General features: G+C 37.8%; 1 protein-coding gene across 1 annotated transcript in view; it reads left to right on the forward strand.

The window, feature by feature from the left end:
* ZNF385D (zinc finger protein 385D) overlaps nucleotides 1-26,139 on the forward strand; it is a 348,161-nt gene that overhangs the window by 72,752 nt on the left and 249,270 nt on the right. Inside the window, exon 2 of the mRNA XM_007470612.1 lies at nucleotides 22,340-22,482. Within this exon, the coding sequence (XP_007470674.1) occupies nucleotides 22,340-22,482 (143 nt within the window). The remainder of the gene's footprint in view (nucleotides 1-22,339; nucleotides 22,483-26,139) is intronic.

Raw genomic sequence — 26,139 nt, forward strand, 5'->3', positions numbered from 1 at the left:
TTCCCTACCATCACAATGCTTGTGCATTGAAAATGGGTAGCAATGAATATTTCACGTTCTTAATAGGACTCAGCCAATAGTGTCAATGAAATTATAGTTTGCCATTTCCACTTATTCTGTTTTGATTAGCCTTCAGAGAAACAATGTCGTTTTTACCCATTCATTCGTTCATTCATTCACTCAAGAACACTTGAGTGCCGTGGAAAAGAATATTAAAAAAAAAGAATATATGTATATGTATGTATAACTGAATCACTTTGCTGTACAGCAGAAATTAACACAACATAGTAAGTCAACTATACTTCAATAAAAAGAGAAAAAGAACACTTGAGTTCCTTTGTTAGCCATCATGAAAAAAAAAATTAAGGTAATACAGACATGGATACTCCCCTTCAAAAACTTTTAAGCCAGAACCAAATAACTTTATTACTAAACAAAAGGTAAGACCCATGAGAGATATAATGATTAATGAGTTAAATAATAATGACTTTAATAAAATCAAATTTAATAAAATATCACATATCATTTCCTATCATTTTAACAAAATAATTTAAAAAGCAATAAGAATAGTTACTATAATTTAGTAGGTCCTCTGTTAAATATTTCTCCAAGTAATCCTTACAGAGATCCTGTAATTTGGGTGTTATTTTCCTTAATTTACAGAAAAAGAAACTAAAAAGCTGTGAATTTCCTTAGAACATGAAAATGTTGGAATTTGGATTCAGATTTCTGATAACAGAAATTGTTGTTCTCATCACCACTTAAAACATTCTGTGGAAGTTTGCAAAAGAGAAAATTGATCATGGTGCGAAATGGACCGGGGCGGGGTAGGGAACAGGGAGAAGTGACATTTCCGCGAAACCTTGAAAGACAGGGAGGAGTTAAAGAAATAACACAAACGTAAAAAAATTTAAAGTATTTTCCTTAGCTTAGGTGTATGAGGATGCCGCCAAATAGTATGAGTAGACAAGACAAGGTCATAATGACATTGATGACATGGAGGCGAATAGAGCTCTTGGAAGGCGTAATGACTTTCGAAAAGTCAGGACAGATAAGAATCATTCAGGAAAATGCAGGGTCAATTTCAGAAAAGTCGCTGCTTATAGACTTTCTCTTCTCTCTCAGCAGGTTTTCCTGCTCAAAGCAATTTGACTCATTCTGTTTTGTTCTTCCTTTGGGATTAACGCCCTTTCAAAAGCACAACAATAATCTTTACAATGTAAGGCAAACTAGCCCATGAGTTTGAAAGGACTAACTCGAATTCTTTGTACCTGTGATCAGAGCCCCTTCTCGGGTTTCTTTTTAAGGTCAGTTGTTTTCCACAGGACTTTTTGGGTTTACATGGGTCAGGTCAGTCCTCAGGCTTTTACTCTCTAAGACAGATCTATGAGGAAGAATGGCGATAAGGGGGCTGTATGTTCTCAAGATGGTCAGTCATGCCAGGGTCATCACATAAGAGTCATGAGGGGATCTCACAAAACATGTTAACTGTGTCAACGCTCACTGATTCAGAAAGCTAAGGAATGGAGGTCTCCTACTTACTGAGGAGCAAGTGCAATTCTCCAAGTATCCTCACAATCTGGGCAAGCTTTTGCAGAAAAGTCCTCTCACCAGATTTCAACCAAAAGAAGACAGAGCAGTTTGCCCAATGACTTGGTATAAAGAAGCCAGGAGGATTATTTCACTCTCCATCTTCCATTTTTGACAAAGCATTTCCATACATCTTCTAACCTGATTGATGAGCATAAAGGTTGAGTTTAGGATGCCCTAATCGTACCATGTTTAAATGATTTTGAGTTTGTATGTTGGGGATAGCAAACTCTGATGAACTGGATTAGATACCACTGGTATGGTGTGTTATACAAGGATTTTGAGACCAACTAAAAATATGGTTGATTGCTAAAATAGGCCCTGAGTACTACAAAGGAAAGCAATATCATGGCTTTCTATCCTTGGCTTATAGGGACAATGGATGGAATATGATGTTTTACAAAGAGCAGGAGTATTGAAATCAGTCAACCTTTGTTTGCATCCCTACTTTGAATCTGCTGCTATAAAGTACTTAATGTTCTACAGCTTCAGTTTCCACCATTAAACTAAATTATTAAGAACTAATATAACTGTGAAAATTAAAATCATATATATATATATATGAAGTGCTCAAAAATTGATAGTGATTGTTATTATTATTTTAGTAGTTATCATTATTATTTGAAATTGGAGCTATTTGAATAATTCAGTCTATATGGTCCACTATGTACCAGCAGTGTACAATTTAATTACTGGAATATTTTACTCTTATTTCTAAATTAAATTTTTCTCTTAGAAACTTATTTAGGCCCGTACTATTCTGGACCCTCCAATTCTAAGGAATACTAAGAGAATGAGCTTCTAGTAAATTTGCAGTCAAAGAAAAATTGGAGACAATCTCTGTGATGTCCTACATCAGTCAGTTAATTCTGGCTCAGTCTGAGTGGAGTAAAATGGATGGGAATTAGTAGCACAAATCAAGATGTGCATGTGCCTCGTGGCAAGTCAAGAACTCTATATTTTAGGCAGCAATTCACAGGAAGGTGAGAACTTGATCACGGCAACCAGAAAAACCTGTGTCCTCTTATGTACCTTGGCCTCTGATCTTGACCTTCTGGTTGGTGCCTTGTATTCTCTGAGCTCCGGGACCCTCCAGACGGCTGTCTCAGATTTAAGTTTTAATGCTAGTCATCTCTATCAACATGGCTCCCAGCAGGGACAGCTCCCACTGATTATTTGTTTCTCCTTCATTTTAGATTCACTTAATCCTTGTACTAACTGCAGTATTTTATGATGTTTTTTATTTAACACAATATAGATGTCCCTTTTCATCATGTGTTACATTTTAGGGATGGCCCAATAACCTTGGTATGATGACTTTCTCCTTCCTGAAGCTACAAGCAATTTCTGTTTTTTTCCTGCATTTGTAAATCCTATGTCTGCTGACTCCAGGCTATTTGAATGTGGAAACTTAAGTCCTTTCCTCAGAGACAATGACCACTTTCATTAATTCCTCTTTCAGATTGGTGGGACTCACAACTTGGTAGGTATTTGAGGGGTGTAATATAATCAAAGAATATGGGCTTTGGAATCAGATATCTCTGGTTTCTAATTCTTCTTAGCTCTACCCCTTAACAAGTCAGTTTATCTTTGGAAAAATGACCTCATTAAGCCTCCATTTCTTTACCTGTAAAATGAGAACAAGGATACCTTCATTGTTTACGTAAATATCTATGTAAAGCCATCTAGCACAGAACATAGGCTATAATAAGTGCTCACAATGACAGAACTTCTTATAAAAATAAAATATGGTTATGTGTATCTTCTTGCTTACAATCACTTAGAAGCATTTTATTTCTCTTCTATTTTAAAACCAGTCATTTTCAGGATACCACAATTACTAGAGTTCCATTAGTGACTGATTTTACATCTTTTCCAAGGACCAAATGTTTCAGAATTAAAAGAAAATATAAAGTTAGGTTTGTTTTATGCAAAACCTGCCAGAAGAAACAATCACATTGAGGCCTAGACTAAACAGAGCACATGTAAGCTCCACAGGGGATATTCTTGAGGAAATTGAAATCAGAATTTCTTTTTGCTATTATAGAGTTTGTAAGAATGTTCACCAAAGCGATGGAAACCAGAACTCACAGTTCCTAAATCTCAGAAGTTAATGGATGCTACAAATGGGATGTGCTAAGTATAGGCCTCTTAAGATAGCAAAAATGTGATCTTCCTTGTTATTAATAGATTTTATTTGATTTGATGATAGTAATGGCAACATAGTCTTTTATTCCATGGTTATTTCTCAGTGTCACCCAGTGCTAACTCCAGGGGTGTTCCCTAGAAATTTTGTACAAAGGCTATTTGAAAGAAAATTCAATTTAAAGATGCAAAAAAAAAAAAAAAAGAAAAGAAAAAAAAGAAATAGTGAAACACCAAGTGAAAATATTCACAACAAGTGAATGCTCTAGGAGATATTACCATTAAGCTCAATAGAATTATTATGATGAATATAAATTTAGTTTCTACATTGCCCTTCTGGAATATGTAGAGTGAAAGGGAGAACTGAACAAATAATAGGTTCATTCAAGTAGGATAAAAATCTGTTACCTTCGGATTAACACATGTGTCCTAGTCTATTTGGGCTGCTGTAACAGAATACCATAGACTGGATGGCTTATGATCAACAGACATTTATTTCTCACAGTTCTGGAGGCTGTGAAGTCCAAGATCAAGGCGCCGGCAGATTTGGTATCTGGTGAGAGCCTGCTTCCTGGTTCATAGATGACCACCTCACGTAATGGAAAGGGCAAGGGATCATTCTGGGGCCTCTTTAATAGGGCACTAGGTCCATTCTTGAAGACTCCACCCTCATGACCTAATCACCCCCAAAGGCCCCGCCTCCGAATACCATCTCATTGGGGGTTATAAGTTTCAACATATTAATTTGGGTGGGGAGGGCACAAACATTCAGTCTATAACATTATGGTATCTGGTAGACTCAACACGTGCATAATATGCATTATACTGGATTATAAACCTCAATAAAGGCAAGAAACATGAAATTGTTCCTTAAATAATCTAGTGCCTTACAAATGAATGAATCTTAGATAATTGATTTGATTGGCTTTGGCCTAGTTTAAATGAAACCAGCTATTATTTATGGAATTATTTTTTTCTCTACCACAGGTCATCCAAAAAACTATGGCTATCTCTGAATAAAATGTAAATATAAGAGCTTAGACTTTGGAGGTAGAATGTTGGGCTACAAATCCTGTCTCTACAACTTATTGTGTGACCTTGAACAATTATCTTCACTTCACCATGGCTCCATTTCCTTAAGGCTATGAGAGCACAAAGGAGATATACTCCATGCATTACCCAGCACACAGGAGCTGAAATGTTACTGCTTTTATACCTGTGGAGGAAAGGAGAGTTGTTTACAAGATAGAATAAATTCATACCTAAAAGTGAAAGATGTTTAAGAAATTTATATAGTGCCAAGAAAAAAGGTTAATAAAATTATAATCTAGAAAGATTAGAATTTTGATTGAACCACTTATTTATTATTTTAAAGGAAAAAATCAATCATGGAAGCTTCATTGGCTTAAAAATCTATGATAAAATGTTCCTCACCTTTTAGCAATGCACTTCAATAAACTCTCTGATTGTCCCCTTTTCTAGTTCTTCAGGGAAGTTGCTGGGTTTTGAAATGGATGATTGTTAGTTTGGGCACAACAGAAGAAAGGGTACAATATCTCAGCAGGCTGTGATTCAGTTTCACTCAGTCATCTGTTTGCTCATCTGCCTATATATCCATCCATCCATTCCAGGAAAAAGAGAAACAAGTCACCAAGTAGGTACTAGGAGCCCCCCCTAATGCATAGAAGTCAAGGAGGATTACACTAGACATTCTCCTCAAGACCCCACATCCTCATGTTGGGAGGCAGACCCAGAGCAAGTAAATGCAGCGGTGTATGTGCAGACAGAGGAGCGCAGGGTAGAGTGCCAAGGAAGTGCTCTTTCTACCCGGACATCTATAAGATACTCCTCAGAGGAAGTCATCCTTGAACTGTGTCCTGAACCAGGACTATGAGTCGTTATTTGCTATACTTTGATGTAGGTTTAGAGAATATGTGGAGGGGGATGTAACGGAGATAGATACAAATTACAATGCTTAATATGCTGCCATGGCTTCATATTTTCTAGGCTTAATTGCTAGTAGAAACTTGCCTTTCCAAAAGTGAGTTACACTAAATATTCTAGATTGAATCAATTCCTTTCCATACCTTGAAAACATATTTACCCACATTTATAGGGTCCTACTTTACTTTCCCTTCCCAGCCAAGTTGTTCAAAATAATTTTCCCCGCTAGACTCCATTCTGAACCCCTCTTCCATCCCTGACCCTCCTAAAAAGTGGCTTCACTTTTTTTTTTTGGACACAGGTATTTTTATTTTTGTTGTGTAAATACCTACGGGATTGCAGGGTCATATAGTAAGTGAATATTTAACTTTATAAGAAATTGCCAAATTTTTCCAAAGTGCTATATTATTTTGCATTTCTACCAACAAATATGAAATTTCCAGTTGTTTGGCATCTTTGCCAACACTTGGTATTGTTTTTCTTTTTAATTTTAGCTGTCCTAGTAGGTGATAATAATATCTTGTGGTTTTACCTTGTATTTCCCCAATGATGTTGAGCGTGTTTTCATTCTCATATTTGCCATTTTGATTTCTGTGTTTGTGAAATGTCTGTTCAAACTTTTTGCCTATTTTGAATTGAGTTAATATCTCAGTACTGAGCTATAAGAGCTCTTTATATATTCCAACTACAAGCTTTTTGTTGGATATATGTTTTGCATTATTTATTTTTCTTGTCAATAGCTTGCCCTTTCTTTATTATTTTTTTTAATGCTGTCTTTCAAAGAGTAGGAAGCATTAATTTTGATATACATTCAGCCCTCTATATTTACAGGTTTTGTGTCTGCAGATTCAACCAACTGCAGGTGGAAAATATTGAAAAAAAAATTCTGGGAAGTTCCAAAAAGCAAACTTTGAATTTGCTGGGCACAGGAGACTATTTACACAGCATTTACATTGTATTAGGTATTATAAGTAATCTAGAGATGATTTACAGTATATGGGAGGAAGTGTGTACGTTATATGCAAATACTGTGCTATTTTATATAAGGGACCTGAGTGTCCTCAGATTTTGGTATCCAGGGGTCCTGGAAGCGATCCCCTGCGAGAAAGTGACTTCTTTTTGATGTCACCCACTAAATAGCTCATAAAGGTCACCAAAACTCTCGACATTAAATCTCATAGAAGTTGCCATCTTACTTGCTCCCTCCGTGGGCAGCCTTAGACAGTGCTGACCACTTCTTCCTCTTATAAACAACCTCTCCCTCTTGTCTCTGGGAAATCATTCTCCCCACCTCCGTCTTGTTCTTTTTCCAGTCCTGCTCAGTCTTCTTCACTGGGCTAACGAGCCTCCAGATTCAGGCTTAGGCCCTGGGCTCTTTGTTCCACGCTTTCCCGAGGAAATCTTTTTCATGTCCGTGATTTGAGTTCCTACCTGATGAGTCTCCACTCTTTGCTCAGAATGAAGTCTGCCCAGAGCTGTCTTCTAAGTGCTAGTGCCACTTACCCAATGGCTACGTTCCCACTTACACCTCAACCTCAGGATGTCAAAAACTTAGCTTGTCTTTTTCTCTTAGACTTGCCCTTCCTCACCGGTTCTCTCCCTCAACTGACATCCTCACCCTCTACATCTTGAGGACACTTTAGGGAGATAAACAAAGGTGTTCCCTAAGCTGTGTGATGCTTGCCTAACTCACCTTGATGATGGTACTGGGAAAACCACACTAAACCATTTAAGCTCAGGAGATGTTTCATTAACACCTTGGGTCACATTGAAGGTCTACACAGATTGGCGAGTGCTTGGAGAGGAAGCAAAGAATATATCACAGTAATATCATGTGGAAAAATCATGGGGAAAGAAAGATATTGATCAGGCTTTGGAGGAACAGTGAACTGTACACCCAGATGTGCTGGCATAGAGAAATTCATGTGGGCAAGTCCCAACTGAAAGGCACAGATCATGGAAAAAACAAGACCGTATCACAAGATGACAGCATCTTTTTTTTCCTCTTTTAATAGTGAGATGACTAACGCCTGGATATTATGAACAGAATTACCCCTCAGGGTAATTCAGATGTAGCTAGGCAGGTTTAACTGCCTACATTAGCTGGCTTTGAACACTTGGTTTTTTTAGTGAGACTAGACTGTGACACACTTTGGTGAAATAAAGGCTTTGTGGTAGCACTCTCAAGAATTATCAGATATTAATAAACATCCATTTGCCCCAGGTCTGGAACTTTTTCCATCTTTGGTTTGAAGATATGGTATCTTTTTTTTTTTTTTTTTTTTTTTTTGTTATACTTTCCAAAGGCTGCACCATTTTACACTCCCACCAGCAGTTTATGAGGGTTCTAATTTCTCCACATCCTTGCCAACACTTATTATCTACCTTTTTGATTATAGCCCTCGCGTGCCCTGCATCGGCAGGCGGACTCTCAACCACTGCGCCACCAGGGAAGCCCTGGTATCATTTTTTATCCAAAGCACTCCTTACTCATTAATATTGATTTCAGCATCAAATTTTTAAAATTAGGTTGCCCTTTGAGGATTATCATCATTGATCACATGTGAAGATTCATAGACTGGCCATTGTCTTCTCAAGGAATGGAGAATTCCTTGAGAAGGAATTAATTCTTTCTGGCACAATCCCAGCAGGGTCTGCCTTCTGACAGTGGCTATGTTTGGCTCTGGGAAATCTCTCCTCCTCAACCCCAAAAGGAGATGGACCCAGGAGAAAGCAAGACTTCTCTTCTATCGTCATTGCATTCTGGAACAGACTGTATCAGGTACCTTATCTGCAAATTACTCCTCACTGGAGATTGCTGGTTTTGCATTGAAGCCTCAAAGTCTAATAGAACCTTCTATAGTGATGGAAATTTTTTTTTTTAACTGCAGTGTACAGCAAAGTAGCCTTTGTCCACACATGGCTGTCAAGCACTTGAAATGTGGTTGATGTGACTGAGAAACTGAATGTTTAATTTTACTTAATTCCAATTTAAAATAACCGCACATGGCTAAAGCCTACCACATGGGACAGCTCAGCACCAGAGCACTGTTTTTATTAGTTACAAGTGATTTTGTGGAATGAAATATTGGGAAATTCCTCTTGAGGAAAATTTTACATTTTTATGCTCACTGGTGCAGACGTGAGAGGAAGTTTCCAGGCAAAATCTTTTGATCGCCTGTGAGGAGGTCCTTGTCCTGACTTATGCAGTGTTTGACAGAGGGGCTGAAGTGCGGAGGGATATATAGGATTAAATGTCTAAAACTCCTTACTCTGGTACTCTTGACAGAATCTCCCAGGCACCAGAAATTGTCATGGAAGTTGGGTAAATAAGTGAAAGATTCCACTTTTCTTCTAGTGAAGACTTGACTCAGGATATTGGCAACTAGATAATAGCAGTATTTTGATTTTGGTCCCAGTATTCAATAACTAACAGAGAAAACATTAGTTAGTCCTTTTTTATAGCTTCCTTCCGAAATGAGCTTTCAAGTGATTTACTGCATTATTTATTTATTGTTTTTTTGTTTGTTTATATTTTTTTCATATTCCTTTCCATTATGGTTTATCACAGGATATTGAATATAGTTGCTATCAAACAGGACCTGGTTGTTTATCCATTCTGTATATAATAGTTTGCATCCCAAACTCCCACTCCATCCCTCCCTTGCCCCCCTCCCATGTGTCAACCGCAAGTCTGTTCTCTATGTCTGTGAGTCTGTTTCTGTTTTGTACATATGTTAATTTGTGTCATATTTTAGATTCCACATATAGGTGATATCATACGGTATTTGTCTTTCTCTGGCTTACTTCACTTAGTATGATAATCTCTAGGTCCATCTATGTAACTGCAAATGAAAAGGATTATTTCATCCTTTTTTTAAGGCTGAGTAATATTCCATTGGATTTACTGGAATATTTAAATACTACAAATTAAAATGAATAAATAAAGAATTTAAACAAGGGAGAATGGATCCCTCACATGGGCTTTCTTTCATGGGTAAAGTATGAGTCAGACAGTTGACTTGGCAAACGTTTCTGTGTCACTGTTTCCAGATCAGTGTTCCAGTTGCCCTGACTCACTCCCATTCTCACCTCATTTCTCTCTGTGGTCAAGGACAGGATGGATGAGGCAGCAGTCACCACCCTGTGAGGCTTAGTGCTGGCAACTGCCCCTGTGGACCAGGCCCTGCTTTAATATTTGAACTGACCTGCCAAGTGCTGGTCACTTTAGGCCAATGAGGACCTTCAGCTCAGGTAGAAGGTGCTGGATCAATTTTCCAAACCTTAGTAAGTGAATCAACAATCTAAAACAGAGGAAAAATGAAAGCAATAAAAGAAAAATTGTGACCAAGTCACAGTAAATTCAAATTTTATCTCAAAGTTTGTTTCTAGTTGTATCTTTCAGTTGGGAACAACATTTCAACAAAGATAGGAACTGAATGGTAGTTTGGATCACTTGAGGTTGAAGGAAACAGGATAAACATACAGTTCTCCTAGCTAAGGAATAAAAAATAATCTCAACAACAAACTGACCATTGTAATCCCTAACCTTGAGTTTTTTAGAGGCAGCTGCACAAGGGAATACAACAAATACCTGTTTGCTTTTCTTATTTGGCAAGTAGATGTTAATGTAAACCGGAGGACTTTTCAAACATTTGATATGATATTCATGTCTTTCTGGATACATTCTCAAATATAGTGCAGAACCAGCATCTTCCCATGCAGATAAATATTGGTAATAAATACTGAATATTCCTTTATCTTCTCGTGTACAAGGAATGTGTCTATTCCTTTTTCTTTTCTTTTTTTTTTTTTTTTTTTTTTGGAAGTTTATCTTCTCGTGTACAAGGAATGTGTCTATTCCTTTTTCTTTTCTTTTTTTTTTTTTTTTTTTTTTTTTTTTTTTTTGAGCAGTGATAAAATTTTCTCACAAGATTTCTGATTTAGTGCTTTCCATTGTGGCTTCAAGGGAGCTGGCTTGCCTTGTATGACAAAACTGACTTCTTAGAGTGTTCTTTTTTGTTGTCATTTTGTTTTTGTTGATTTAATTTAAATGCTATTTGCATCAGTGTATTGAAACTTGCTAAGGTTACTCAGGTTTACATCGAATGCCATTTTTTTACCTGTGTAATTAGGTGAGATGTAATTTAGGTAATAGCTTTGGCTTTATGAGTTTGTAAATTGGGTAATATAATAGATACCTGACGGAATTTTTGTGCATTTTAAAGGAATTAAGGGTAAAACAGGGCCTAGTTCATACCAATTACTCAATAGATTTATAAAATTTAGCTTTTTTCTCAACATGTGCTCCCGTCCACCCTGGCTGGCCAGTTTCACCAACAGCATCCCATGGCCATTGTTTTGTTTGTGTCAAATCAAGTTTTGCCTTTATGCCCCAAATCCATCATTTCTTTTCTATTTCTTATTCATACTATCAGATCTAATTATTTTATGTCTTCTATCACATAGACTCCAGAAATCCTATCGTGCCCCTCCCTCCCCCAGTGCACATGGCAAATTCTAACCGAAATAGTTGGGATTGGGTGTGAATAATGTTCCACGTCTATCAAATTAGTTGCTTTGCAAGTAACTACCTAGGACTTGATGTTACATAAAATGTTCTTGATGTTCTCCTAATAGGTATGAATATTCTGAGCAGTTTAACAGTTTAACTATGGCTCACTGTTGACACTGTCGAAACATATGTATGTATTTCAGTATAGATAAGCAAATATATACATATATATAATTAAATTGATGGTGAAAAAAAGATATGATAGAAATTATTTCTCCCATCAGGAAATCAGGGATTTCTTCTGCTTTCTATAAATATATATAATATGTAATGGTAATATATTTTAACAATAAATATGTCTTATGTATATTGTTTTTCAGTGATTCACAGTTCTAAAGCATACACTGTCATGAATATTGAACAGTAGCAACCCTTGATCATTTTGAATGTTGGTTTTGTCATTTGGGGAAATGAATGATTAAGTAGTTGGTTAAGCTGTCAGACAGGACATCTGCAACTGTTTGATGAAACCTGAATGGATCAAGTGCAGAAGTTCAAGGTTAAAATGTTGTATTATGGAAAGAATACTACTCCACTCTTAAGGACCATCTCAAAATATTGACTTACAAAGTAACCTCTTATTGTGAAGTCTTTCCTTCTGCAGGGGTCAAAATAAAAGTGAAGGATAGGCAGGTGCTTTTAAAATTATCTTGACTGACCTCTTTCAGGGAGCCCGAATTTGTGTCTGGACCAACCTGAACAGCTCCTCTGGAATTTACTGAATTCATGAAAACAAAAAACACTCCTCACTTAGCGTCAACTGGCCAGACACTCTGCTAGGCACTTTATATACATTATCTCTAATACAGTAGCTTCAACTGACAGCCACTGGTTTAGAATTCCTATTTATCTGTATAAATTATTAAAACAAACATTTCCAAATTTACATTTTAGTTAGATTTGCATTTCAAAAATACAAACTTCTGAAGTGAATGTGTCTTATTTTCTCAGATAGTATTAACAAATATGAACAAATAGGTCATTCCGGTATTTTTTTCAAATTCACAAATTCACGCTTTTGTGAATACACAGCTGTCTTGTGAAGAAACCAAAGTAATATTTAATATGTTTGCTCTATAGTTCAATTCAAAATTCTAAATATGAATATAAACTAACAAAACCAAACTTCAAAAAGGGACAGAGAGGAGTTTTATGAGTTTAGATCACTTACTTCATCGTATTTACCTTATTTCCCTTCATTATTCAGTACCTTACTCAATATAGCTATAATAACTAATCTCTACTTAATGACTGTTTTTTTAGTTTAACTTTAATGGCATAGAAGAAATTTGGTATAGAGAGATATTAACTGCTCTGAAATCTGAATAATTTATTAAGGTTTAATTTTTAAAACCTGCGTAAATTAAAACTGCATAGGGTTTGAAATACATAGTACTAGATGTAGGCAGAGTTTCACATACAAAGGGCATGAATTTGTATTTTTTCTGTTACTACCCTATGGAAGCTTCAAAATGCTTTCGTCAAATTGATAACAGCAATATTTCCAGAAGTGTGACATTCCGACGAGTGAAGTAACATTGTTGGTAAAGGGTAACAACGAAACAACTCTTTTTTACCTATAGTCCTGTCTACAAATTCATTATATATTTTGAAGTTAATTATGTTCAGGATAATTTTTAAATGAAGGAAATACACAAAAATTGATGTCCTAAATGTAATACATTCTAATGAAAATGAAAGAATGAAATAGCTGTTTTCTCAAGGAGCATATTTTGGTCTGCTTTACAGATGAAACGTGTTACGTTTGCCAGTTTTGATTTTACACTATCTGCCAATAGTATTCTTACTGCTGAGCATATACAGATTGAGACAAGTAAAATATTTCAGAACTTATACTAATTTTAAAAGCAGAAATATTAGTCACAGGTAATTTTTGAGAGACAGGCTCAATCTTGTGCCTCTCTATAGATCTGTAGGCAATTACCTATTTTAGAATAAAGCAAGTCAGCATTTCACTCAGACTCAAGAATGGTTATACTCTAAAAAAAAAAAAAAAAGAATGGTTATACTCTGATGTTATAGGTCAAGTTCTTCCAGCAGTGGATTCTTTCTTGGGGAACATCTCCTGTGAGGAGTGAGAGATACAGGGTTGGGCAAAGGGAAAAGTTGAACTGTGATGCAGTCACAACAGAGGCCTCAGTCTATCCTAGATTCTGTGAGGAGCTTTAGAGCTGAAATAGAGCTTCAGAGTCTCCCTGCCTTGAGGCAAGGGGAAGGAGCCACTAATTAAACCCTTGCATGAATCCGTCATTGTATGGGGCTACCAGCCCCTCCACTGGGGAGGAAGTTTGACCTTGGGTGAGGCAGCTCCCTTTGACCTCTGCAATGCTTGAGGAGGATCTCAAGTGAGAGTCATCCACAGGGGGTCCCCCAGCAGGTGGGGGAGGCTGTGCCTCAGTCCAGAAGGGGGCTGTGGGGAGCACACCGCAGCATCCAGTGCACCTGGGTTTGCCTAGCCAGTGGCCAAAGACTATGCAGTCAACATGTTCTCTCTTTTCCAACTATCTTTTACATTTCTCTCTTCAGATAGGTAGGAAAGGATGAACTCAAATAGTATCCTCAGCTTCCCCCCAGCCTTATGAGTCTTCTTTGATGTTTTTAATCCCTTAGGTAGGGAACCCCAGTTGTAACACTGAGAGAGGGCCCTGAACTGTGTGTATAATGAAATGTAAATGAAATACATATCTCAGAGGAAGAGAGGCAGGAATTAACTTTCCCTAGCAATAGAATCAACGTATTTTTAATTCTTTGTTCCTCTCATTGTGGTGGATTAAAAAAAAAGAAGGTTGAGCTTTTCCAGAACCTCTTTGGCTATTCTGAACCAGAGGGGACTTATAAATGAAATAATTCCAGAATATGTTCCTGCTAAATTGCATTCTTGTAATTATAAGAATGGAATGTCTCTGTGGAAGCAACATAAACAGCTAAAGAGTTTATCAACTTATTTTTTCTCTCTATGATATTATGTTAGCCATTAGTTGATTTCTGAGATTTTAGGGTCAAACAAGGTAATGGATATATATGAATGAATATCTTTTGCAAAACATGACCTGTGACACAGATAATAAATATTTAAAATGATTTATTTAAAGCTCACTATTACTTGTGGACAGGTTAAACCGCACCACTGATTTCAACCAAAACTTATTTTACTTCTGAGTTTTCTAAAGAGGCGCCAACCAACATTTTATTTTGGTTCTTTAACTTTTTATCAGAAGAGAAATTGGAAAAAAACAAAAGAGAGAGAGAGAGAGAGAAATTGGTAGCAATACTAAATTCATGACAGGCCTATCACCAAAGTTTTATGAATGCCCTCTCTAAGAAAGTATACCACCAGGGGGACAATAAAATAAGTTTATGGTGTCCTCTGGTGAATGGAGACTTATTATATTTTGCTTTTATCTCTGTTTTAACATTGGCCCTCTATTTCCTGACTCATACTACTTTTTATTTAATTGGTTTGCTGTTTCAAACTGGCTGTTGTTGGCCTTGTAGCTGGTGAAGAACATTTCAAGACAGAAGTAAAAAGTGGGGAAAAAAATACTGTTTTTGTTAATTTGGCTCCAGATGATTAGCCAATCAGGAGAGCCAGGAGAGGTAATGATTTTTTTTGGTATGTTTAATTAAATCCTGTGCGGATGGCTTCTGTTTTAGGTATTAAGGCACCCACCTTGTTAGTAGATACTCTGCTCCAATAGCATTGGATTTAGCATTGCAGAATCATTTTTTAAATGTTGACCTTTGTTCAGGTAACTGATGAAGGGCAAGATGATGGTCTGTGTGCAAGTGACGAGAACTGATCATGAGATTTGTAAAGATAATTTGTACGGGATCTCACTCTACTTTGTTTTAAAAACAAGATGGCAGGCAAGGAAGTGACACAGACAGGAGCCTTTCTTCACTTTTCCTTTTTTTTTTTGTCCTTTTTAAAAATTATTATTATTTTTTTTATTGGAGTATAATTGCTTCACAATGTTCTGTTAGTTTCTGATGCACAACAAAGTAAATCAGCTCTATGTATACATATATCCCCGCCCTCTTGGACCTCCCTTCCACCCCCACCATCCCACCCGTCTAGGTCATCACACAGCACTGAGCTGAGCTCCCTGTGCTATATAGCAGGTTCCCACTAGCTATCTACTTTACACATGGTAGTGTATATAAGTCAATCCTAATGTTCCAATGTTCCCACCCTCCCCTCTCCCCCCGTGTCCATATATCTGTTCTCATCAGATATCATATCTGTTCTCATCAGAAACGCATCATATCTATGTCTCCATTTCTATTCCTGCCCTGCAATAGGTTCACCTGTACCATTTTTCTAGATTCCACATATATGCGTTAATATACGATACTTGTTTCTCTCTTTCTGACTTACTGCACTCTGTGTGACACACTCTAGGTCCATCCACATCTCTACAAAGGAACCAGTTTCATTCCTTTTTAGGGCTGAGTAATATAACATTGTATATATGTACCACATCTTCTTTATCCATTCATCTGTTGATGGACATTTAGGTTGCTTCCATGTCCTGGCTATTGTAAATAGTGCTGCAATGAACACTGAGGTACATGGGTCTTTTTGAATTATGGTTTTCTCCTGGTATATGCCCAGTAGTGGGATTGCTGTGTCATATGGTAGCTCTGTGTTTAGTCTTTTAAGGAATGTAAAATGGCTGTATCAATTTACATTCCCACCAACAGTGCAGGAGGGTTCCCTTTTCTCCACACCCTCTGCAGCATTTATCTTTTGTAGATTTTTTGATGATGGCCATTCTGAACAGTGTGAGGTGATACCTCATTGTAGTTTTGATTTTCATTTATCTAATAATTTGTGATGTTGAGCATCTTTTCATGTGCCTCTTGGCCATCTGTATGTCTTCTTTGGAGAAATGTCTATTTATGTCTTCTGCCCATTTTTGGATTGGGTTGTTTGTTTGTTTGATATTAAGCCCCATGAGCTGTTTGTATATTTTGGGGGATTAATCCTTTGTCCATTGCTTCCTTTACAAATATTTTCTCCCATTCTGAGGGTTGTCTCTTTGTCTTGTTTATGGTTTCATTTGCTGTGCAAAAGCTTTGAAGTTTCATTAGGTCCCATTTGCTTATTTTTGTTTTTATTTCCATTACTCTAGGAGGTGGATCAAAAAAGATCTTGCTGTGATCTATTTCAAAGAGTGTTCTTCCTATGTTTTCCTCTAAGAGTTTTATAGTGTCCGGTCTTACATTTAGGTCTCTAATACATTTTGAGTTTATTTTTAGGTATGGTGTTAGGGAGTGTTCTAATTTCATTCTTCTACATGTAGCTGTCCAGTTTTCCCAGCACCACTTATTGAAGAGACTGTCTTTTCTCCACCGTATATCCTTACCTCCTTTGTCATAGATCAGGTGACTATAAGTGTGTCGGTTTATCTCTGGGCTTCCTATCCTGTTCCCTTGATCTATATTTCTGTTTTTGTGCCAGTATCATCCTGTCTTGATATCTGTAGCTTTGTAGTATAATCTGAAGTGAGGGAGCCTCCAGATCCATTTTCCTTTCTCAAGATTGCTTTGGCTATTCAGGGTCTTTTGTGTTTCCATACAAATTGTGAAAAAATTAGTTGTAATTCTGTGAAGAACGCCTTTGGTAATTCGATAGGGATTGCATTGAATCTGTAGAATGCTTTGGGTAGTATAGTCATTTTCACAATATTGATTCTTCCGATCCAAGAACATGGTATAATTCTCCATCTGTTTGTGTCATCTTTGAGTTCTTTCATCAGTGTTTTATGGTTTTCGGAATATGAGTCTTTTGCCTCCTTAGGTAGGTTCATTCCTAGGTATTTTATTCTTTTTGTTGCATTGGCAAATGGGATTGTTTCCTTAATTTCTCTTTCTGATATTTTGTTGTTAGTGTATAGGAATGCAACTTTTTCAAATACATTGATTAAATCTATTAGTTTTTTGGTGGCATTTTTAGGATTTTCTATGTATAGTATCATGTCATCTGCAAACAGTGACAGATTTACTTCTTCTTTTCCAATTTGTATGCCTTTTATTCCTTTTCCTTCTCTGATTGCCGTGGTTAGGACTTCCAATACTTTGTTGAATAGTAGTGGTGAGAGTGGACCTCCTTGTCTTGTTCCTGATCTTAAAGGAAATGCTTTCTGTTTTTCACCATTGAGAATAAAATGTTTGCTGTGTGTCTGTTGTATATGGCCTTTATTATATTGAGGTATATTCCCTCTATGCCCACTTTCTGGAGAGTTTTTATCATAACTGGGTGTTGAATTTTGTCAAAACTTTTTTTCTGCATCTATTGAGATGATCATGTTTTTTATTCTTTAATTTGTTAATATTGGTGTATCACATTGATTGATTTGTGTATATTGAAGAACCCTTGCATTCCTGGGATAAATCCCATGTTACATGATCCTTTTAATGTGCTGTTGGATTCTGTTTGTTAGTATTTTGTTGAGAATTTTTGCGTTTATGTTCGTCAGTTATATTGGTCTATAATTTTCTCTTTTTTGTGGTATCTTTGTCTGGTTTTGGTATCAGGATGATGGTGGCCTCATAGAATGAGGTTGGGAGTGCTCCTTCCTCTGCAATTTTTTGAAAGAGTTTGAGAAGGATAGGTGTTAGCTCTTCTCTAAATGTTTGATAGAATTCGCCTGTGAAGCCGTCTGGTCTTGTACTTTTGTTTGTTGGAAAATTTTTAATTACAGTTTCAGTTTCATTACTTGTGATTCTTCTGTTTATATTTTCTAATTCTTCCTGGTTCAGTCTTGGAAAGTTGTACCTTTCCAAGAATTTGTCCATTTCTTCCAGGCTGTCCATTTTACTGGCATATAGTTGTTTGTAGTAGTCTCTTATGATCCTTTGTATTTTTGCGGTGTCAGTTGTAATTTCTCCTTTTCTCCTTTTTCATTTCTAATTTTATTGATTTCAGTCCTCTCCCTTTTTTTCTTGATGAGTCTGGCTAAAGGTTTATCAATTTTGTTTATCTTTACAAAGAATCAACTTTTAGTTTTATTGATCTTTTCTTTTGTTTTCTTCATTTCTATGTCAGTTATTTCTGCTCTGATCTTTATGATTTCTTTCCTAATACTAACTTTGGGTTTTTTTTCTTGTTGTTGTTGTTCTTCGTTCTCTAGTTCCCTTAGGTGTAAGGTTAGATTGTTTATTTGAGATTTTTCTTTTTCTTGATGTGAGATTGAATTGCTATAAACTTCCATCTTAGAACTGCTTTTGCTGCATCCCATAGGTTTTGGGTTATTGTGTTTTCATTGTCATTTGTTTCTAGGTTTTTTAAAATTTCTTCTTTGATTTCTTCAGTGATCTCTTGGTTATTTAGCAGTACACTGTTTAGCCTCCATGGGTTTGTGCTTTTTATAGTTTTTTTCCTATAATTGATTTCTAATCTCATAGCATTGTGGTCGGAAATGATGCTCAATATGATTTCAATTTTCTTAAATTTTCCAAGGCTTGACTTGTGACCCAAGATGTGATCTATCCTGGAGAATGTTCCATGTGCACTTGAGAAGAAAGTGTTTTCTGCCATTTTCTGGTGGAATGTCTTATAAATATCAGTTAATTGTGTTTGGTCTGTTGTGTCATTTAAAGCTTGTGTTTCCTTATTTATTTTCTGTCGGGATGGTCTGTCCATTGGTGTAAGTGGAGTGTTAAAGTGCCCCACTATGATTGTGTTACTGTCAATTTCCCCTTTTATGGATGTTAGTATTTGCCTTATGTATTGAGGTGCTCCTATGTTGGGTGCATAAATATTTACAATTGTTATATCTTCCTCTTGGATTGATCCCTTGACCATTATGTAATGTTGTTCCTTGTCTCTTGTAATAGTCTTTATTTTAAAGTCTATTTCGTCTGATATGAGAATTACCACTCCAGCTTTCTTTTGATTTCCATTTGCACGGAATATCTTTTTCCATCCCCTCACTTTCAGTCTGTATGTGTCCCTAGGTCTGAAGCGGGTCTTTTGTGGGCAGCATATATACAGGTCTTGTTTTATATGCATTCAGCCAGTCTATGTGTTTTGGTTGGAGCATTTAATCCATTTACATTCAAGGCAGTTATCGTTGTGTGTGTTCCTATTACCATTTTCTTAATTGTTTTGGGTTTGTTTCTGTGGGTCTTTTTCTTCTCTTGTATATCCCACCTAGAGAAGTTCCTTTAGCATTTGCTGTAAAGCTGGTTTGGTGGTGCTGAATTCTCTTAGCTTTTGCTTGTCTGTGAAGCTTTTGATTTCTCCATTGAATGTTAATGAGATCCTGCTGGGTAGAGTAATCTTGGTTATAGGTTTTCCCCTTTCATCACTTTAAATATATCCTGCCACTGCCTTCTGACCTGCAGAGTTTCTGCTGAAAAGTCATCTGAAAACCTTATGGGGATTCCCTTTTATATTATTTGTTGCTTTTCCCTTGCTGCTTGTGATATTTTTTCTTTGAGTTTAATTTTTGTTAGTTTGAGTAATATGTGTCCTGGTGTGTTTCTACTAAGGTTTATCCTGTATGGGACTCTGTGCTTCCTGGACTTGGGTGGCTGTTTTCTTTCCCATGTTAGGGAAGTTTTCGACTATAATCTCTTCAAATATTTTCTCAGTCCCTTTCTCTTTCTCTTCTTCTTCTGGGACCCCTATAAGTCGAATGTTGGTGCGTTTAATGTTGTCCCAGAGGTCTCTGAGACTGTCCTCAGTTCTTTTCATTCTTTTTTGTTTATTCTGCTCCACGGCAGTTATTTCCAGTATTTTATCTTCCAGGTCACTTATCCGTTCTTCGGCCTCAGTTATTCTGCTATTGCTTCCTTCTAGAGTATTTTTAATTTCAGTTATTGTGTTGTTCATCACTGTTTGCTTGTTCTTAAATTCTAGGTCCTTGTTAAAAATTTCTTTTATTTTCTCCATTCTGTTTCTGAGATTTTGTATCATCCTTACTATCATTTCTCTGAATTCTTCTTCAGGTAGGTTGCCTATTTCCTCTTCATTTATTTGGTCTTGTAGGTTTTTACCTTGTTCCTTTGTCTGTAATATATTTTTTTGCCATCTCATTTTTTTTTTTTGATGGGTGGGGCTGTGTTCCTGTCTTGCTGGTTGTTTGGCCTGAGTCTTCGAGCATTGGAGTTTGCAGGCAGTTGGGTAGAGCTGGGTCTTGTTGCTGAGATGAGGACCTCTGGGAGGCCTCACTCCAATTAATATTCCCTGGGGTCTGAGGTTCTCTGTTAGTCCAGCAGTTTGGACTCAGAGCTCCCACCACAGGAGCTCGGGCCCAACCCCCCGCCTGGGAACCAAGATCACGCAAGCCAGGCATCACAGCCAAAGAGAAAAAGGAATAGAACAATAACAAAGAATAAAAGTAAAATAAAATTAGAAAAATAAAAGATATATTATAAAAAATAAACGTATAAATGAAACAACAACAAGGTAAAAGAGAACCACAATAGCAAGAAAAAAACAACATAAAAAAGGCCGGAAAAGGCCGTGGCTGTGGGAAGTGGAGTTTAGGCGGGGGCAGGGCAGGGCTTAGGTGGGGCAGGGCTTAGGCCAGGGGCAAGGCTTAGGCGGGGTGGCAGGGCTTAGGTGGGGGGCAGACCTAGGCTCGGGACCCAAGCAGCCAGAAAAGGCCCTAGCGGTGTGGGGGGCAGGGCTTAGGCTCAGCACCGCACAGCTGGAGGGGGCCTTGGTGTGCGGGGGTTTAGTCCAGGGCCTGAGTGGGCAGTGGAAATGCTGGCCATGTTCCCTTCTGATCCCCTGATCCCCCGAACATCTCTCCATGTCCCCCTGATCCCCTCGTAGTGAGTGGGACCCTCCCCTCCCGCACCTGCCCCTCAGGTGTGTTGGTCCCCGCCCACCTCTACTTCTCCTCCGGTCTCACTCCACTCCACATCCTACCCACTCACTTGGCGGTTCCCCCTGCCCCCTTAGGTGTCTGAGGTCCTGCACCAGCACCTGGTAGGTGCCCTAGTTGTCAGGAGATGCAAACTTCGCATCCTCCTACTCTGCTATCTTCTCTTTTCTGTCTCCTAGAATTCTTTTCCATGAGAAAGGAATAATTCTAGTGCATTTTGTTTTCCTCATGCTTCCTGGATTCTCACCAGCAGGTTTTTACAGTCCGTTGCTTGCCTCTCAGATTAGAAGAATGCTGGCATATTTTAACAGTTTCCTAGGATTCAAACAGCCTTTAATTAACAGCCAATTGATGCTTTGGAATGTTACCAAAGTATGAGAGACATAACAGGGAGATGGGCTCCTTTCATCTTCTGAATGCAGTGGAATCCTAGAACAGGGGGCAGAGGTAGGAGTCCCTTGCAAACAGCCTTTGCCCACTGGTATGCAAAGGAGCTGTCTGTGTTGCCATAATATTCCATTGCCTGCTCATTGGTGACCTTCTAAATTCCACCTACTTATGACTGGGAAGGAAGGGGGCAGCTAGTCTTGAATGTTGAAAGCCACAGGGGTGCTAAATAGCTCAGGGATCACATGATATGTAGCTGGATTTGCTGGTTTTAACCCTCCAGTTGCCAGGGAAGTAAGGTACAGCTGCCTGCATTTGCGTTAAGTTTCTTTTCTGTGCCAGGTTCATGTCATCTTGCTGCCAGAGTTTTGGATGCGGTGGAAAAGAGCAGTTCTGTAAAAGAATCCCTCAGACTGCATGTATATTTTGAGCAGGAGTTAGTTTTCAAAGAGGGATGGGGGAGCATTGGAGGGGTTTTCCCTTTGAATCAAGGAATGTTGCTTATAGATTTGTAGCTGACTCAATCCCGGGTTGTAGGCAGGAAAAGAAGGATGGATTGGGGAGTATGAAATGTTTGAAATGTTAACAATTCCTTATGTAACCAGATAGTTTTAATCCAAGAGGGAAAAAGGAGCAGCTCAACTGGTTTCCTCTGCTTAATGGCACATCTGCTCGTTGGCCGGTTCCCAGTTGAGGTCAACACACTCCATGTCTTGTTTTTTCCAGTGACCCATAAAGCTGGCCTTTTGGTCTCAAAAGAGACCTTGGTGTTTGTGTGTTGTGTGTTTAATATGCACCATGTCCCTGATTGCTCCCTTTGCTCTCCTCTGTGCAGGTGGTACATGCCAGAGCCCCGCTCTCCCAGCCCTGGTCCGTCCACCAGCCCCTCCTTTGCAACCATCGCTGGATATTAAACCGTTTCTTCCCTTTCCTCTTGACACTGCGGCCGCAGTCAACCTCTTCCCCAATTTTAATGCGGTAAGTCCCACATCATCTGCATATGCCAGGGTGATAGGTACTGGAAAACCTTAAGGGCCAGGAGTGAGCTGCTCACTACCTCTCATTTACTCTATGCTTTGTTCCATAGCTTGTCTGAAAGCATGTCAAGGTTAGTTGTCTGCCTGGTTGTGTAAGGTCCCCAGAGCCAGGCTCCTTCAAAGGGAAAATGAAAAGAGATGTAATCTGATTAGATTGATCATGAATTCATGTCTCCCTCTTAGTGTCTTTTTGGACAACACTAACCATTTTATTAGTTTCTTTTCCATGCCAAGTTCAATTTAATTGAAATTTAATGAATGTGTTAGAGAGCATTCAAATTCAAGTAGATGTCTAAAAACTTAAACATGTGTTTCTTCTCTCTGGGCCTTTCACTTTAATTTTCAAATCTGTTATTTCTTTTCTGATTTAATAAAGAGGACCCTTATAATCACACTAGAGATACATTCCATGTATACAGCACATTTTCTCTCTTAACTTAAAACAGTGTAGGGTTCTGGTACCAAGAATTTTCATTTTATTTTCTTCCTGCTCAGGCACAGTTCCTCAACTTAAGTCTTTCTTAAATGACCTTGTTTCGGGGGCTTTGTCAGCAGCCTTCTCAACAAAAGTTCAATACTTACTTACCCCTGTTTTCACTCTTAAGCATGTCTTTATAAATGGACAGATTCCTCTTATTTATCATCATCTTTTTTTGTACAAGCAGTGAGAATATTCCTAGGATGGAAATAGAAATAAGGGTTGAAAAGGTTAGAAGCCAGTAAGTGACATTTTTTTCTAATATCATCTGATTCAGCTTTCAGCGGTTGTTGTAATGCAGGTCTGAGTTTATCAATGACAGGACATGTCAACACAACCAAGGTGAAGGGGATTAGGATGCAAGGTCTCTGAATGCCCTGTGAGCATTTCTTACTGCAACATCTTACCCCCATGATGGATTTTAAAAAATCTGCCCACAATTACATCATTCTCCTTCGGGAGGCAGAAGTGGGTCTTATTTATTTTAATCATGCTTTGTCATGGGGACTTTGGACCTGCCAAGGAGATGGTACAGTTACATACTAGCCTTTACCAAAGGACAAGGGAAAATCACAGTGATTTCTTTGCTTTTGGGAGCATGAAGGATTTTCCATAGGAATATTACGTTGAAACTGATGGAACCTAAATAGAACAGCATAAAGATCATATTTCCAAAGTAGAGGTTTCTAATTCTAGGTATTTCAATAAGAGTAGAGGAAAACATTGCTCAGAATCAAATTTCCTGATTCTTGAATGTCCACAGTAAAGTCCCTGGGTTTCCTCTCTCTGAGCTCTTTGCCTGCTCCACTGTTAAGTGGCTTCTTGGCACCATTTTGCTTCCTGCCACCCGGAGATGATCCATCAGGGTGCTTTACTTGGCCTCTGAGACTACTTGGCCTCCTGTCCCTCACGTCTCATATCAGCTTTAGAGGAGCTGAGGTACAATTCCTGGAAGGTTGTAAAAGGCTGGGTTTTAAACTTTTGATTTGCCCTTTGGGAAGCATTAAAAGCAAAATGATTAATTTGATTGGCAATGAGTATTATTTGTCATCAAACAAAGATGAGTGATATATTGAGCCATAGGACACTGAGCAAATGTCTTAATCCTCCTTGGTACTGTTTCGTCATCTTTAAAATAAAGGGAGTGGACCTGATAATCTCTTCCTTTGGGGTTATCCCATTAAAAATAGTTGAGCTTTTGTGGGCAAAGACAGCATTGCATGGTGGTCAAGTTGGATTCTGAGCTAGAATGACTGGGTTCAAGTCAGAGCTGCTACTCACCATCATCATGACCTTGGGTGAGTCACATAATCCTTATGTATCTCGATATCTTTGTCTGTAAAATGGGACTAATAACCTACTTTGTAGGCTTGTGGTCATGATTATGTGGGTTAAATCATTTAGAACAGGGCTCAGCATTAATGATCATTGTTTTAATGACAGGTATTATATTCATAAATAGCCCGTAAATCCTTATTTTGAATTTGGAAGTTCATTGACTAACTGATTGCCAAAGTTTTACTTGATTCTTTTTCTTCTATGATAATTTGGACTTGTGTTGTTATTTGTTCCATTTAAACCAAGAGACCCTCTGTTGCTCCACCTGTTGGTTATTTCCTTCTAGTGCTGGTCAAGCTGCAGCCAGTCATGGATTAAGCCATTCTTTGTTTCCAACTGAGTGGAATGGTTGCAAAGCCCCAAATCTGGTAGTTTTGGACTGAGAATTAGGATATAGAGCATCTCTTTAAGTAACAGTCTGAGTTCTTGATTTTGTAGCAGGTGTGATTCTCAATCTACAAATTCAGGGTGTGTTAAATGTAACATCGTATTGCTGTAAGTTGATTTTATTTCTGGCTCAAAAGCCCATTCCATTAGTCTGTAGGGAAGTGAAATTTAATTGTTTCAGGATGTGCTAAGGCTCTAGAATCTAACAGATTATCCACCCATCTTTTGTTGGGAGACTTCCTCTGTTCATCAAGTTATGTGTCCACATAGGCGATCACGGTATGATGAGCCCCTAGTGAGCATGGCCTTTTAGGCCCAAACTCTTGACTTTGAACACACAAACTGGTGAGGCTTTAGTGGTGCCTCCTGCCTAGATGTGCCACACTGCTATTACCTCTTTCCCACCCCACAATTTTCTTTCATCTGACCTTTTGAAACAAAGTCCATGGTGATCAGAAACTGTTTTCCTGTTATATATCTTCTCTGAGTATATGAGTATAGAATGGTCTATTTGGGATAAAGTATGGCAGAATGGTAAAGGAAAGAAATTTCAGTTATATACATGTAACAAAATACATACGTGAATATATGAGATTATTGTCCTTAAATAGGAGTATAAACCATTGGGTTCAGATGTGAGTCAGGAAGAATCATGAAACATCTGTTAAAAAAAACACACACACACAGTTATGAGAGAAAGAAAAACAGATGTAGGATATGACCTGGGCTATGGATATATAAAAGGACATTCAATAAAATCATTAGGATCCCTTAATATACTTAAAGCCAACTTTAAGAAATAGCAACAGAAGCCATTCCCTTCTTGGTTTTTCTACTTGCTTTCATGGAGTCGGGAAGTTGCAGAAATACAGGATGCCCAGTAATCCCAGTTACTTTCATCCAAATCCCATGATTTTGGATTTTTTTTTAAAAGATAACAATAGATTATAATCCATTGAATAAAATATGAATCCACGATTCCACATAGATATAATTAAACAGAGAGAAGGTAAAGCTTTTACTTCCAGTAGAATGCCTGTGAATAAATGTAGGAGGAAAAATGAAAATAAAAAATTGGCATTTGGCATACATTAAAGTTATTCAGCCAAGGGACATATAGGGAACAGGATATTTACACAGTCTCCAGATATTTCCACACAAATACTTACCAATTACAAAGAAAAAAAGGAACTTTACAGTGGAGAAACCTAGCAGGCACCATCTTACTCAAATGATCAGTTATCATCTGTAATTCGGCAAATAAAGATCATGTGCCACCCAGTAGGACAGGATAAGGCAACTTCACTAATGTGATATCTGAAAGATGTGCATCTCGAGTATTTAGTGGGCTCTACGCTGAAAATTGCTGGCCGAGATCTGTGGGAACGTACACCT

This window comes from Lipotes vexillifer, unplaced genomic scaffold, assembly GCF_000442215.2.
Source record: "Lipotes vexillifer unplaced genomic scaffold, Lipotes_vexillifer_v1.1 scaffold418, whole genome shotgun sequence".
Classification (NCBI taxonomy): Eukaryota; Metazoa; Chordata; class Mammalia; order Artiodactyla; family Lipotidae; genus Lipotes; species Lipotes vexillifer.